The 18,120-nt window shown below is 35.4% G+C and overlaps 1 protein-coding gene across 1 annotated transcript in view; it reads left to right on the plus strand.

Annotated features, from left to right (window-relative positions):
- LOC134209560 (homeobox protein caupolican-like) overlaps positions 1–18,120 on the plus strand; it is a 304,371-nt gene that overhangs the window by 87,282 nt on the left and 198,969 nt on the right. Inside the window, exon 3 of the mRNA XM_062685556.1 lies at positions 7,613–7,731. Coding sequence (XP_062541540.1) covers positions 7,613–7,731 — 119 coding nt within the window. The remainder of the gene's footprint in view (positions 1–7,612; positions 7,732–18,120) is intronic.

Below are 18,120 nucleotides of genomic sequence, written 5' to 3' on the forward strand. Positions count from 1 at the left end.
TTCATGTTTTCATGTTATATATTTTTGGGTTCTAAAATTTTCATATTAACTTATTTTCAGATCTTAATAATATAACAATTTATATTTACATAGTTTTTACTTTATATATCTTTTATTTTTCTTTTATTTTCAAATTTACAACATTTTTTATATTATGCCCTTGTGTTTTATGTACTCATATTTTTATATTGTTATTCATGTTACTACATATTTATAAACAAATATCAAAATAAGAACTTAAAAAATACAGATTTTAATATTTTCACATTGTTATATCTTAATAATTTTACATTTACTACATTACTACATATTTATACAATTTCATGTTATTACACTTTTATATTTATTTCATATACATTTTTATATTATTATATTTTCCATATTCTTTTAATGATACTTTTACAATATAATGGTCTTATATTTTTATAATTCGATGCTTTAACATTTTTTATACCTGTATATGTTCATATTTTATACTTTTGCATTTTTAAATTTCAAATTCCATATTTTAATTTTTTGTGCTTTCATATACTTATAAGTTTTTATGCCTTCATATTTTCATATTGTTATAATTTCTCATATTCAATTTTATATCTCAATTATTTTGTCTTTCTTATATCTTTATACTTTCATGTTGTTATAGTTTTAATATACATATACCAATATGTTCATGTTTACGTTTTCATATTTTTGTATTTTTATTATTTAATTTTTTATACTTTCATAATTCCATGTTATACATTTTTATTTTATATTTCATATGTTGTACATATATTTATATTTATATATTTTTGTGTTTTAATATTTTTATTGTCATATTTTCAAAATTTTAAACTTTAATATCACTTTTTATATTTCCATATTATCAATATTTTCATATTCTCATGCTTTTATGTTTCTATATACTCATATTTTTGTATCTTCAATTTTTATTTCATGTTTTCAATATTTATATTATCGTACCTTCATATTTTCATGGTTTAACATTTCCATAGCCCACAAAACATTCTAGGAATGAAAGCTTCACAAGCTGCCATGTAACCATTTGTTTTAACTTACATTTCTATTCTCTCATATTTTTATATTCCCGCATCTATATTATCATATGCTCATATTTTCTTATACTTTTCAATTTTATAGTTCCATATTTCCACATTTTCCTTTTTTTTCTCATTATTCCATACTCTCGTATTTAATATTAGTATCCTCTCATACTCCCTCAATATTGCATCTTTATATGGTTGTACATCATATTTTCGTATCTCTTTGAACGTAACATTACTTTTTCATATTTGATATTTTATGTTTTCATATTTTTAAACTATTATATTTCATATTTTTGTATTTTCATATTTATACAATTTCATGTTATTACACTTTCATATTAAAATATTTTTATATTATTATATTTTCCATATTCTTTTAATGTTACTTTTACATGATAATGCTCTTATATTTTTATAATTCCATGCTTTAACATTTTTTATACCTGTATATGTTGCATTTTTAAATTTCAAATACCATATTTTAATTTTTTGTGCTTTCATATACTTATAATTTTTCATGCCTTCATATTTTCATATTGTTATAATTTCTCATATTTAATTTTATATCTCAATTATTTTGTCTTTCTTATATATTTATACTTTCATGTTGTTATAATTTAATATACATATACCAATACCTTCATGTTTCCGTTTTCATATTTTTATATTTTTTATTTTTATTATTTAAATTTTTTTTATACTTTCACATTTCCAAGTTATATATTTTTATTTTATATTTTGTATGCTATATATTTATATTTATTTATTTTTGTGTTTTAATATGTTTATATAATTTCATATTGTCATATTTTCAAAATTTTAAACTTAAATATCACTTTTTATATTTCTAAATTATCAATATTTTCATATTCTCATGCTTTAATCTTTTTATGTACTCATATTCTTGTATCTTCAATTTTTATTTCATGTTTTCTATATTTATATTATCGTACCTTCATATTTTCATGATTTAACATTTTCATAGCCCACAAAACATCCCAAGAAGGAAAGATTCACATGCTGCCATGTAACCATCTGTTTTAACTTACATTTATATTCTCTCATATTTTTATATTCCCGCATCTATATTATCGTATGCTCATATTTTCTTATATTTTTCAATTTTATAGTTCCATATTTCCATATTTTCCATTTCTTTTCTCATTATTCCATACACTCGTATTTAATATTACTATAATCTCATACTCTCTCAATAGTGCATCTTTATATGGTTGTACATCATATTTTCATATCTCTTTAAACGTAAATGTTTTAATATTTTTAAACTATTACATTTCATATCTTTGTATTTTCATATTTATACAATTTCATGTTATTACACTTCCATATTATAATATTTTTATATTATTATATTTTCCATATTCTTTTAATGTTACTTTTACATGATAATGCTCTTATATTTTTATAATTTCATGCTTTAACATTTTTTATACCTGTATATGTTCATATTTTATACTTTTGCATTTTTAAATTTCAAATTCCATATTTTAATTTTTTAAGCCTTCATATTTTCATATTGTTATAATTTCTCATATTTAATTTTATATCTCAATTATTTTGTCATTCTTATATCTTTATACTTTCATGTTGTTATAATTTAATATACATATATCAATATTTTCATGTTTCCGTTTTCATATTTTTGTATTTTTATTATTTAATTTTTTTATACTTTCATATTTCCATGTTATACATTTTTATTTTATATTTTATATGTTATACATATATTCATTTTTATATATTTTTGTGTTTTAATATTTTTATATTATTTCATATTTCATATTGTCATATTTTCAAAATTTTAAACTTTAATATCACTTTTTATATTTCCATATTACCAATATTTTCATATTCTCATGCTTTTATCTTTTCATGTACTCATATTTTTGTATCTTCAATTTTTATTTCATGTTTTCTATATTTATATTATCGTACCTTCATATTTTCATGATTTAACACTTTCATAGCCCACTACAAAACATCCCAAGAAGGAAACCTTCATATGCTGCCATGTAACCTTTTGCAGGCGACGTCCTGGCACATAACCTGCTATCCGATACTCATAACATTCTAAATAATAATTAAATTCTTTACAATTTCCAGCTTCTCCTAGAAGAGATGTACATCCCGAGTTAACTTCGGCTCCTAGTTGATGTTATATTTTACAAATATATATAAAATTTGATATAATCTCTTATCATATTGTTATTCATTTCATTACATATTTATATACAACTACCAAAATAAGAACTTAAAAAAACGCGGTGCGTATGGTACGGTATGTTCACGAATCATCCAACCCCTGTAGATTCGTGATATGTATCATGTTGAAGTGAACACTTGAACACGATACATCTCGAAGAATCATCTCTGCGGCAAACACAACGCAGTGGGCCTGGCCGCTTTGAAGTTCATGTCATACCACTGGTACGCTGTGAGCCTCAATATTGACAAGAAAATTATTGGGCATAATCTAACTCAATGATTTTCCAGGATGCTTTCTTTGTACTGGCTGCGTTTGTGTTCGATTAGATTAGATTAGATTAGATAGCTCAGCAAAGATATATAGCTATGATTGCTGTAAATACACTACCGGAAATAATTATGAAGACAATCCTGACAGGAATATCTTGAAAACCAAAAATCAATCTTTTCGATAAAGTAGTTTTTTGTATAATTCGCATGTAATTTTTAAATTATAACCATCTATATATAAAAAAAATAAAGTTGGCAATTGTACGATCGCGCATCATTCAAGCATAGACAGCCCAATTTTTTCGAAAAAAAAAAAAACATCGGGGAATTTGGAAAATTGTCAAAATGCAACGCTTTTATGATTTCTGAAGAAAACTCCAACTGAAATCAATCTAGAGTGCGACGCTGCAATAGAATAAGATTGACCATTATGAAAAGTAATTCGTAGAGTTGTAAAATAAAGACGGAGAGAGTGAATAAAAAGTTTGTTACATTTTCTATTCTAATTGACCTTCCCGTAAAAAATGTTATCTCATTTTATTGTCTAAGTCGATTCTTAAGAGTCAACTTTTTCAAAGAACTCATATTTTTTAAGCCTCCAACTGTTTGAAAAATCACAAGCCGAAACCGAAAAACTGCTGCACGTGTGAACCGGCCTCATGAATTGGCCCGTGGTTATTCTAAGTCGGGCGAATGTTGGGCGAAACTTGAATAACAGCACTTTTTCCATTTTTGATTTAACTTTTGAAAACAGTTAGAGGCGTCGAAGAATATGTGTTCTTTAGAAAAGTTGACTTTAAATAAATTATAGAACGATCAAGAAAATAAAAAAAATGATGCTTAAAATGAATTCTTAAAGTTTTTCTAAGTTTGACTCCTTGGTATTTAGCGTTTGACAACTCGATCTTTAGTAGTAAAATCAAGTTCGGGGTGTTCAAGGAGCGAAATTATTGAGATTTTCAAAGTTAATTTAAAATAGTTTCTGTGCACCAAAAATCATGAAACTTTGGATTCTGTAATAGATTATAGATATGCGATAAAATCAATGCCCCTAGAACCCAATTTAATAATAAGTAAAACCGAATATAGTCAACACAAAATGCCCTCTTTATGGAATGAACAGTTCTTAGAATCGCCGTTTCGGTTAAGGATAAGTACCTAGAAAAGAGTGAGATTTGTTTGCACACACACATAAATACACAACACACACAGGCTTCACCTCAATTCCATTTAACACTATGGGTTTCCTGGCCTCCAAAAAAAAACATTGATTTTGGAGCGAATATATGACCTTTCGGTACTTGGTGTACGAGAAAGGCAAAACATATATGTGAGGTCGAAATAACACTTTAGAGAGATAGATTCAATTATATCCAACAATTCACATTTATTTTGTTTCATTCGAATAAATTGCATTAGTTTCAAACATTTATTTTTCGATCTTGATTTTGAAAAACAAAACACAAATTTTAATTACTCAGGATATTTAATACAAAAGTTTGGTGAAATGGACGAACAAAAAAAAATTCGCAGGAACGCAACGGCTTATTATCAATAGCGAACCTTCTTCCGTAAGTTCGGTTTAATGGTGATCCCACAGACAAACAGACGTAACACTATAGAAATTACACTCGACCACGACTTCAACGATTAATTTGAATTTGCTTGATTGCGTGTTTCACAGCTAGAGGCGCTAGCGTAGTAATCCTTCGAGATTGACATTTCACTCTAGCGCATTGTTTCGTGTAACATGCTCGCAAGACAGTGATAGAGGAGTTGGGCGATGGACTTTTCAGAAAAATGTTCAAGCTGTTACGTCTGTTTGTCTGTGGTGATCCTATAGCCTATACGAATTCTTACTATATGAGAAAGGCAGAAAGGCATACAGTTAATATCCTTTGATTGCAATAGTGCAAACCGAAAATAAGCTCTATTGAATCGTTATGTCCCGAGAATTGGATCACAGTGCTTTTGTGGGCGATACATGAATTGACAAAACAGTGCAATATGTATATTATTTGTATGAAGGTCAAGGAAGATCGAGATAAAAGCTTACTCAACAAACAAGTTATCCGTCTAATTGCATTGCAGATGCATATATTATTCGGGAGGTTTTGGGGAACGATTGGGACTAAACTTGATTTTGTTGGTTCGGAATTAATGGGACACTATTCGGTTTGATTTAGATCAAAGGTGCACAAGTGAATCTTGTAAATCAATATTTTTACTTATCGAGGGTACCTCACTGAATTATTAAATTCTAGGTTTTAGTAAAGCTATATAAACTATATAAACAACGCACTACAACGGATAACATAAACTAAATTCAACTTTCGAATGATCGACTGTTTATTGTTATTTTAACTCAAAACGGCTACGCAGTCTTTAAGGATTAAAACAAGATTTATATTTGTCCAACGTTTCGACACGGGGTTGGTGTCTTCATCAGGGGAAAAATATAATGTTTGTTCCTTGTCTAATGTTTAGTCTTACAATAACTGTCAGGATTGGAAATTTGTGGTACATTATTTTGGAAAACACTTATTTTTAACATAGATGACACTGGCAAATAACACAGATTTTCTTTATCAAACCGCCTGATTGCAAATCATCTATGTCATCTATGTTAAAAATAAGTGTTTTCCAAAATAATGTACCACAAATTTCCAATCCTGACAGTTATTGTAAGACTAAACATTAGACAAGGAACAAACATAATATTTTTCCCCTGATGAAGACACCAACCCCGTATCGAAACGTTGGACAAATATAAATCTTGTTTTAATCCTTAAAGACTGCGTAGCCGTTTCGAGTTAAAAAAAAAAAAAAAACTAAATTCAACATTGCAGAAAAGTAACGGCCTCCGAGAATCACCAACCATACAGTAGTCCCTTGGCGCACGGTATATCAACACGGCCCGTGCTGATGCGAATCACTTGAAACACTGTAACAGTGTGGTATCATGGTGGCAAGGAAAAGTGCCAAGTCTCGTCTCAATGGCCTGGCAGCGAATTTAAATTACTTATAGTGGGCACATTCGCGATATTATGATGTACCGCTGCCAGTGCAAACGGTTTCAGCCTCGATTGCATCAATTGGGCGACCGGCAACGAGGGTTGGATGGGCCAGATGGATGGAAAAACAAACAAACAAAAGTATTTGTTAATAATAAAAAAAGTGAACAACTGCCGCTGCTGAAGTGCACTGAGAGGGAAAATGTGGATGGCCAAGGAAAACCAACCGCTCATCACTTATTGGGGAGCAAGGTGTAAATATATCCCGGTGGGCGTAATTTAGATAATCGTAATTATATCACTTGACATTTAGATTCACGATTTTTCTTTGAACTTTAAGACAGTTAAACCCCAGCGTTTTTGTTGAATGCCGCCTCAGATTTTCAACTGTTTGAGCAAAATTTCAAAAAAAAAACTGTTTGATGGCATCGCACAATTTTTATCTGCAAAATTTTGATTACATCGATGAGGAGCTTGTAAAACACTATTCAGATTGTTTAAAAAAAAAAACTCAAAGAAACAACATTGTTCACAATTCTTTACTTAATCATTCGGAAGTGTAATAAGAGTATTTTTTTTATTCCCTAATAAAAAACGAGTACAACGAAAACGAAACTCATTTCACAGCTAGATGCAATATCTTTAGTTGATAGACTTGTAATTATTTGCATATGCGTCATAGCAACGTTTGAAAACAAAATAAATGAAAAAAATATTTATTTTTTGTCAGTACTAGATTTTTGCTTTTCCAATTTCTCCAGAAGTAAATTTTACTTTACTTCCCCTCAATTGCAGCGTTACGATAGAGATAGTCCGACATGCGGTCGAAGAAAATCACTCAGGTCAGACAGGTTTCACGGACTTGTTCAGATCCCCGTAAGCAGAGAGAAACAATAAAAAAATAAAAGTGTTAATTGTTTTGTTTTGTCCGACTTAATTCGTAAACACAATGCTACTCACCAACGCTATCAAGATGAGAATTTATCATTTTGCGGTTTCAATTTCAATTAAATAATTTCCTCCTCTTGTCTTCTCCTTTCTAATTATTTTTTTCAGAGCAACCCGTATGCTTTAAAAGAAAGTGGACCAACTAGTGATATGACCGCGTGGACATCCGCTGGCCTGCAGCCCACGACCGGATACTACCCGTACGATCCCACACTGGCGGCCTATGGGTAAGTTCTTGCCACCAACAACTACAACAAAAACTTAAACCTACAGCAGCGAGACCAAAAAAAAAAGCCTTCGCACCCTTTTATTATCGTGACCAACCGCACCCGGATATGACGGCGGTGGCTCGAAACTGCGAAAAGTCACGCCGTTCCGGAGCTTCCGGGTTACCGAATAAATGCCAAAACACACACCCATCTTCACTATTCGGAAACCATTGGCAATTGGCCCCGAAACGTACTGCGAAGTAGTTACTTCCTTCCTTCCTTGTCTTTTATGGCTGTTGCTCTCTTGGCTTTTGTGTATTTTTATCATATTTTATTACGAATGCTCAAACAAGCAATCCCTTTGCCGCCTCTTCCTTATGAAGTGTGTTAACCGTTCAGTAAGTTGGGCAGACACAGAGGAAAATCTGCGGTCTACAATAATTCATAAAAAGTATATGTTTATTGTGGGGGTGGTGGTTGCCATTATCGTTGGTTTTCTTGCGTTGCAATTTTCTTCCACTCGATGCCGGGGTAGTTTTGGCCTTTGGTGAGTATGAAGTAGCTGGGAGGGGTCATATGATGGCGTGACCTTTTACAATTTTTCGACTATTGACGCCTCTTTGTGACCAATAATCAAGAACGTAAATAACTCTGGGATTAACTTTCCCGTGCATTATACGTAGGGCCACGACATATAAGTTGGAAAAAAAAGTTTATATTCACCCAACCAGCAGATGGCAGATTTAATTACAGTTCTGAATAAAAGTGTTACAAAATCTGTATAGAACTTTGGCATATATAAATTTGGAAGATTTTATTACGACCATTTTATTGAAATATTACATTTGCAAGTCGGTCCTTTGCACCACCGGATGAGTACAGGACCCATAAGTAAAGTAAGTTACAAGGTTGTATTATTTTAATACATTATTTTATAAAAGCTTACATTTTTTTGTATTAAAACCTTATAGAATTGTATACGCCAAGATTTTATACAAAAGTTGTGAGACTTTTTGTCTGGGTGTTCAAATTACCGAAAATATTATTTCAAAATCCACTTCGAATTTGATTAATAAAATTGCATCGGTTTATGTCAACCATGCAGACTAGATCAAAGATTGTAAATTATCAAAACTTTATATAAAAATGATTGATTTTAGGAAATTGATATATTCTGTCTAAAAAAACTCCAAATAATCGAAATATCATTCACTGAAACTGATCTCACTACCTTTTAATAATACGACACATCGCCATATTGCTTCATCGGGATCTCATCATTTATGTATATCGGCGTTTCCTCCAGGCGATAATAAAATATCATTCAATAAACGACTGGAAATGAAGAGAGAAAATTGAAAAACGATTTAAGTGCCCATAAAAAATTCAAAAACTTCTACCTTTCCTCAGCAATGGAAAACCTTCGACCTCCTGAGTGCTTTTTTTCAGTGAAAAAAAAACTGGAAGCAACCAGTGCTTTTGCCAAGGGGAAAACGCAAAGCGAGAGTGTGAGATCACTTCCGATTCAATAAAAACCGGAATAGAACCTATCAATATAGTCTTGCCGAACACGCTGTTCTCAGCCCAATGCGATGCCTTTGGCCATTATTGGCCTCGTTCTGTCGCATGCAGTGCGCATTGTACCTATGACTGTGTGTGCTTGTTCATGTGAGTGAACTCCAAGGAGAAAGTGCCGCGTGTATTCGATGACAACAACGGCGGACATTTCCTTGGAAAAAAAAGTTCTGCGTTGCAAAACTGCTAGTGGTTTTCGGAAGAAAAAAATGCATCTATTGACAAGGGGACAATAGTGTAAGATGCGCCTTTTCTATCCAGCCAATCTGGAGTTATTAGTGTTCTTGTTCACAATTTAAAACATACAATTTAAGAGAAATGAAGATTAGAGAATTTGACAACTTTTTCTATCAGTACTAGTACAGCCATCTATTCAAAACAACGTGAAACAATGTCCAAAATTCTAAGAGTTAATCGAATGTTCAACTATTATTCAAATTTTCTTATATTATTATGCCAAAAAAGCTATAGAAATCAAACGACGCTTTCCGTTTTATTTTGTCGCATCTTCCCCAAGACGAGAATGATTCACTTCTGTCGGTTTCGCACCAGAGAATGAAATCCACCTGGAAAATGTAAGGAATCTGACAAATTATCAATGCTCGCTGGGAAAATCTGGTAGAGCATGCGATGATGGATGGCTGGAACAGCCTGGCTGGTAATGTAGCGAAGGTACCAACCTACCTACTCGCTAGGGGATTCGATTCCTTTTGTGAGTGAGCCATTTTTTTCCACTCCGTCTCTCGAGTGTGATTGCAAAAAAATGAATGAATGCGAATCGTTCGGTTGTTGGCACGCATAATACATAAAAGTTGATAAATTTCACATTTCCTCCATCGCCACCCACCCTCACGGATTCTCTGGGTAGTTGGGAAGTTTAGCGAGGATACCAAAACGGGAGGAATCGCTTACCTACACCCCCGCACCGAAGGAAAACCTTCTGCTGCGGTAGACGATGATTGGAATCGAAATTGATGGTGCTCCCCTTCTTCGTCGTTTGTCGTTTCGTGATTTAATACGTGAAATGGTACTCGTAAATGGGCTTGTTTATTCTGCTGCTCGCTTTGAGGGTGAAATCCTAAGGCTGACAATTCACTTGAAGCGGGAACGACCCAATCCGGTGGTGGATGGTTAACTCAATCGAATTTCGGGTGAACTTTAGATGTGGAAAAAATAGACTCCAGGAGTGATAAATCAGTTTTGGGTATTTCGTTAGGAAACGTTGACTTCCTTTTTTGCAGCAGACTGAGAATTGCGGTGTTTAGTCTATCAAGCAAGATTATGTTGTTAATGGAGCATATTTCTTATCGAGTTATTTGAAGATCAATTAGCATAATTAAAAGTGTTGGCGTATATATTGATTATTGAACAACTTTTAGTCAACTACATTTTTCCTTTTAGCTTTTTTTTGAAAACCATCGCTTTGATCTAGCGGATAGCAAGTGATGGGCTTCCAGCTTTCAATCCATTCCCTAAAGGCTCCCGTACCGTATCAGTACAATATAATGTGGACAATGTGCCTGAGGTGAGATTGTACCATCGCTCTCACAAACATTATGTAGGTCAAAAAACTAAATCGTTCAAAACGGTTTCTCATATTTTTGTTTTCCTGTTCCTAGATATACATTGATTCCATTATACAGCCGTTGTGAATTGTTAAAGAAGAGGTCCATTTTCACCCAAAATAAAAAAACAATTTTTACGCCCATTTTGCCCATTGTCGAGAAAACTGCTTACCCGAAAATTTCCCAGGCCAAGCCAGGATTCCAGCCCAGCTATATTCTGGGAGTGGTGCCAAAGGACCTTTCACCTGGGCTTGTCTTGTACACAGAAAAAAATAATGAAAAGTAAACGGCGCGTAAAACTTGAGATGCGGAAATTTACACTATTTTACGCGGAAATGGACCTCTTTCTAACAAGTTTGCTTACAACTTGAATATTGACGATTCGTCAAATGTGTATACATTTAGGCTATATCACGTGGAACAGCTTAATAATGGCGTTCCATTTATGTGCATGATCTTTAGCGTAAATTTCATTGGATTTTTCTATCTGTGTAGTCGTACATCTTACGTAAATACATATACAGCCCTAAAAAAATAAAATCGCAACTGCTGGAATTGATTGGTTAGAAAATCATTTTGATCTTTTAGTGGAATGTGTTTGTCATAAGACGAGTTCGTACAACTACATTTAATTCCACCACTTGACTTGATTGTAAGAAACGCAATATTCCGGAAAGCATGATCGAATTTAATTAACGCATCGGAACATGTTCATCAAATGTTCGAAAATAATGAACGACACCCATCTCTCCATCCGTTTCTTTGCACCTTCATTATTCTACTGCATATGTGAGCCTGCTCATGGCCAAACAGTATGACGGCATGCCTGACATTTAAACAAAGCGCTCGCGTTTAATAAAATGTAAGCAGGTGCGAAATTTTTTGCACTCTTTCTTGCCCCACTGACTGCCGAGTGTGTGCGCCCAGCTGCTGCATTTAATCTAAGAAGCATTTCACTTTCGAACCTAATTTTGCGATCAAACGCAAAAGCGCAATAATTAATCTGTTCAGTTGCCGCCGAGAGCCTTATCTCATTTGTACTGCAGTTGATATGCCTCTTAATGCTTTTGCTTTTTTCGCGCGATTTCGTTTGGCCAGCTAATTAATGTGCGGATAAATGGATATTACGCTGCATTCACGTATCAATGTTTCTACGTTTTCGTTAGGTCAATCAAGTCAGAACCCAAAACAGCTGCTACAGAGTTGTGACGGACTGCGATTTTGATAACACACATCTCAATTTTTAAACGTCCTTGCGTAGGGGTTTATGCATAATTTTAAATTGATTTATACCCGTTTCATCTTAACAGTAATATTTAGTTTGCTTAAGTCAAAGTCAAATTCTCACTTTTTGTCAAAGTAATTCATTTTCATAGATTCAGCTGTTTTAGCATATATAAATCGAACGCTCAGTGCTATAGAATAACCCATAAAGTATCAGGCAATGTTCAACACCCTTGCTTCCAGAAATTAACAAACTTCATACAGTTGCTATTCTATTGTAGAAACAATTCAATGGTTATTATTATCTTAATCATGAGGTTTCCAGCCCTTGGTTTGCCTTTTACAATTGAATTGTGTCAGTGATTTCGAATGCAAAACTGAGTTCTGACGCAGTCTTAAAAGTTTCCTAGAAACATTACTTGCAGGCATTTGATTGCATATCACCCTGCATGGGCCTTCTAATCACTTCATAACACAAGTTTCCTTGATCACACAACGACTGGTACATCCACCTACCACTCATCAGCGTCTGAACAGGCGCGTAAGCTTGCGAATAGCGCCGGATCAAGTCACCATGACTTGCCGTTGATGGGTTAATGCGTGCGTGCGTGCGCGCTGCGTACCATTACCTGCTGCTGGCAGCATTGGGCCGGGTGGCGTAGACGAAGGCGTACTTGACGCAGATTGACCGGGAAAATGCGCAAGGGTAACAATTCAAATGCTTCACTAGAAACTGGTGAAAATATTCAATGGCAAATTGTTTGTACAATTTTCAATAACATGCTTGCAGATTGAGGCGATTGTTAGCGTTCAGGGTGAAACATACGCACGATACAACATGCGTTTTATGAGGCTGCTGACAGGAGAGGCAATGTCAATTTCCACTAACAAGGTTGAATGCGATTTCTCATCATTACCTGGTTGGAATAGTTTGTTATCAATTTTGTACATATTAAGATAACAGTCTTATATAAGTCGATGAGGCTCAAACTAAAATACATCATTCAAATTACTGCCAAAATGTGAATACGCGAATTTTATACCTATTTGACTCTAGAACGCAAACAGAACTTAAATAAAATGCCAATAACTTAGCCAGATTAGTTAAATCCTCTGCAGCTTTTGGTTTAAAATTTGGCATACAATCTTGTAAAAGCAGGATGGAATCGAATGAATTATCCAACTCATTAATTACTGAATTTTGCTTCCACTTTACCAATTTGTATAACAATGAGCCACGACATTTCAGTGCTTCATAAATGTACTATTTAACATAAAATCCATTATTACTCGATGAATTAAACAGTAAAACATGCAAACCACTCTAATCTCAATTCATACATTGTAGTTGGGAATATTACCACTGGGCTAGAAAGTCTCTAAAAATATGTCTACGAATAATAGACACCTGGCAGACGTCGTCGTCCAAAATGCGACAAGCAAACACGTTCACAACGTATAATTAAACATTATTTATAAATTTGCCTGCGTGAACATGCATTTCATGTTTCGATTATTAGCATATAAATACAAACATTTCGCTGATGGGGCCTTGCGTCGTCATTGTCGTCGGCCGGATCATAGGTGTCCTCATGAATACTCATAAATTGGCAAATAGAGTTCCAGAGAATTAAGAGAGCTGATTGTAGTACGTAGGCAGCAGTATAGACGAGTAAACATAATCAGCGAAATTATGTATGATATGCGGCACATTCTGCTTCCGACCGATGCGCGATGCTATCTATGGGCGTGGTGGTGGATGTCTAGCGAAAGAGTGGCGATGAAGCTAATTGTATGCACTTTAGTATTTAATTATATGGTGATGATCCAGGTTTGCTCTTCTGTTTCTCTCTATCAACCGAACGCACTTGCCTGGCACTGATCTCTCATCCTGAACCCCACAATGCTTTCGAGTCGGTCTCTTTTGACTAACATGCAAAACAATTAGCGTACAGGTAAATTCTCTTATGCCACTGAAGGGCAAGGCAATCGCCAGTCCCAGGCTGCATCCTGAACGTCGTATCACCGCTATCATTTGTTTTGCACATACTTTTGTCCACTTGTCTGATGTCTATCCAACTACATCACAGTTTGCACCAGCTTCGTGACCGCCACTAATAACAGTCATAGATGCACTGCACTGGAGCCACCTCAGAACAATGTGAGTATCGTTATCATTCGCCTCCGGGAAATGCACATGGAGGAAAACAATGCGTGAAAAGTGGGAGATCATGTCTGTGTCCACCCCGTACCTAGAATTATTATTCCAGGCGTCTGGATGCAATTGCACAACCGTTTGGTCGCATAGGTATGAGCAGTATACTAATGTGCTGGCCCACAATTCGCAATCGACCTACTGACCACCGTGGCTGCCATGGCAGTTGCCGCACTACAGGTTGATTCAAACATTATATCGATTCTCCAAATTCTAGCAAGAACGAAAACATGGATGTTTAGTGGCAAAATATGTGACACATACGGACTGAAAGTCTCATTCGAAGAATATACAAAAATGCGACACATACAGATGCTGTCGCAAACTTTCTAACTGAGCTTGGATAATCATTGTTCTCAATAAAAAATACGAATAAATAACACCAACCACTCATCTCGGTCTAATTTAACACCGACCATATCAACTGAGATAAAAATCTCATTTTTCCGAGTTACCTTCTGTACAATAGTCTGTCTCAAGCGCATTGTGATGGGATCATTCTCCGACGGGTCGTCGTTGGTGGCATGGACGTAAAATTTTCAGCGCCTCATAACATGCGTTTGATTTGCCTGTTTAAACGCAGCACGGTTAAGTCATAAAATAAACTATCATAAATCTACCGCGCATTCTGCTCTGGCTTCCACGTGGCGGATCTAGTTTCCAGGTTGTGGCGTTGTGGCCCAACACTACTGCGTGTGACATCCTGCTGCGCTCGTGTGGTCGTGCGAAAAGATTTTTTTCTGTTCGACCAGACTGGAACTGGAAGTGCGCGGGAGGTGGATCTCATCTGACATGCAACCGCTCGTGGCGTCCGTATCAGTCACACCGCTCTGCGGGACGCAAAACAGTGGCCAGAATTCACACCACAAATCATACAGTCAGTAAAGTTTTATTGGTGGAAAAACAGTGGTTTATTGCTGGGTACATGATATGAATATATTAGCACTAACAATTAATAAATCACAGGAAGGTTGAAAAAGTTAGCAAACCTACCTGAGGAAGCAGTTTCGATATGCGAGGACCTTCATCGGATCCCAGCAATCCAATCGCAAATAGTTCCTCAAGTGAGTTTCTCGTTTTGCGCCTCGGGATGACCAAATGTCTTGATTTTACTCATCTCACTCCATGGTTCCTTTGTCATGCACTGAAATGGATCACATTATCCTCCGGAACAGGTGCAGGTTGTTGAATAAAGCAATCGACAAGCCCTCTGCAGCCGATAAATAAAATGTTACAAAGTTTCCGTAAATGTCCGCAAACGACCGCTTAGCGCCACCGTCATTAAAATTTATTACATTACCGGATCGTCAATTTAATTCTCGTTTTTCTTCGTCAATTGCATCTCGCCTGCCGCCTTTCGGTTGGTTGGTTGGTTGCGTCGATGCGAAAACGCAGCTCTTAAACAAGATTAATTGATTTTTGATTTGTGCTCTTTGCCAGGTAAAACAAATTTATGAAAAACTTTCGTCTTTACTTCTGTCAGATCAGGGCTCATGCTCATAGATTAATCTGGCGCGATTACGTTTTCCACCCACGAAAACAAGTTTCTTGTTCATTTTCTTGCCTCGACTCCGGCATGCGAAGAGTATACTGAAAATCAACTGTATTGCATGAGCTTGTATTTACGATTATTCGATAAGTTTTTGTTTCTTTCCGTCCACGGCACTACCGTTCCACCTCAGCCCGACACCGTCACAGTTCTGGCGGAGAATTGCCGAGAACTAATTTATGCATGAGCAAATTCAATCCCTCGGCGATGCGCAAGGGTAACGGGACAGAAACGCAACAGGTGTATAACGTAAACGCATTTGCCAGAATGGAGTTTGGCGCACATCGATAACGACATCGATGACACGCTGTTGACGGCTGACCAAACTAGGAACACTGAGTGTCTTACCTGATTCGGTTCGTTCGGTTGGTCCTTCTTCCACGCTGCTTGCTTCAGGTTGTGATGGGAAAGTCCGGGATGTCCACACATTTATTTTCGGTCTCTTCGGCCTGGCAAGTAAGTATAATGTTATTCAGCATTATCATAAAATTTAATCGATTAGGCGCCGCCATTTTGTTTCACATGTTTAAATTGAATAATTTAAAGGTGATACCAGGCGCAACGTTGGTGACGGCAAAGTAGTACCCCATGCATGTGCAAAGGAAGCCCAGGAGGCACAGCATAGGCCGTGAGATAAAATTGCGCTGATGAAAACGTTCCATGCAGAACTGGCAGTAACGATATTGTATGTGTTTGACTATAAAACTAGGGTGAATGGTGAGTAATGGATGTACAAGACGAAGTTTTTATTTATGCTTGATATTGAGGTCGACTAAAGTGTTTTCATGAACTATTTGACCATTTAATGATTTTGAAACTGCAAAGCCACAATGAATTTTCTTATGGATACATTTTCATGATTATAACCATTTTACCAACAGCGTATGCTGTTCAAGATCATGCATATAAAGAATTATAAGACTCATCTGCAGTTAATTGGTTTTGATTTTTTAAATATTCTTAATTCAATATTAAAATTATTGATCGTAATCGTTGTGTTGTCAATATAAATTTGATTGCCAATTGCCTTCTAATCCAAATGTTATTCAAATCCAATCCAAATGCAATCAATTACTCAAATTCAATAAAAATGTAATCCAAAGCCAAATTTAATCCAAATCCAATCCAGATCCAATAAATCAATCAATCTAAATCGATGCAAATCCTATCCAAATCAATCGAATCTATTCAATTCCATTTCGAATTCTCAATCAAATCAATACAAATCAATCCAAATCAATCCAACAATCAAGTCAAAATCAATCAAACTCAATCCAAATCAATCCAAATCAATCCAAATCCAATCAAATCGGTAAAATCAAGTCAAATCCAATCCAAATCCAATCCAAATCCATCCAACATCAATCAATCCAATCCAAATCAATCCAAATCCAATCAGCAATCATCCAATCAAATCGATCAATCCATAATCAGATCCAGTCATCAGCATCAATCATCAGTATCACAAATCGGTCAATCAAATCGAATTCCACGATCAGATCCAAATCACATCCAAAGTCCAGAATCAGAATCAATCAAATCAATCCAATCATCCAAGTCAAATCCAATCAATCCAAATCACAAATCAATCCACCGATCAGTCAAGATCCAGTCAATCGATCCAGTCAGGTCAGACAGTCCAGATCGGATCAGAGTCGTAGTCAAATCCGAGTCCAGATCAGTCCAGATCCGTGTCCAGAATCAGTCAAGTCATCGATCGATCAAGTCGGTCCAGTCCAGATCGATCCAGATCGGTCAGATCAGTCAGATCAGTCAGATCCGAGTCCAGGTCAGGTCAGTCAGTCATCATCAAATCGATCCAGATCGAGTCAAGTCAGTCCGATCCAGTCAGATCGATCCAGTCGAGTCCAAGATCAATGTCAGGTCAGTCGATCGAAAGTCCAGGTCAGTCGGTCAGTTCAAGATCCAGTCAATCCGTCAGTGTCAGACGAAGTCGCAGTCGATCCATGTCCAGTAGTCAGTCCATGGTCAGTCCCAGATCGATGTCATCCATGATCGTCAGATCAGGATCGATCGTCGAAATTGATCGATCAGTCAGGGTCATCGTCAGTCCAATCCAGTCAGATCAGTCAGGAGAATCGTAGGTCGTCAAGATCAGTCAAAGTCCGAATCGATGATCAGTCAGATCCAGTCGATCAGTCAGATCGATCAGAGATCATCGAGTCAGTCAAGTCAGTCAGATCAGTCAGATCAATCAAGTCGATCAGATCGAGTCAAGTCAATCCAGATCGATCCAAGTCCGAGCAATGCGTGACTAC

Source organism: Armigeres subalbatus, chromosome 2 (genome assembly GCF_024139115.2).
Source record: "Armigeres subalbatus isolate Guangzhou_Male chromosome 2, GZ_Asu_2, whole genome shotgun sequence".
Classification (NCBI taxonomy): Eukaryota; Metazoa; Arthropoda; class Insecta; order Diptera; family Culicidae; genus Armigeres; species Armigeres subalbatus.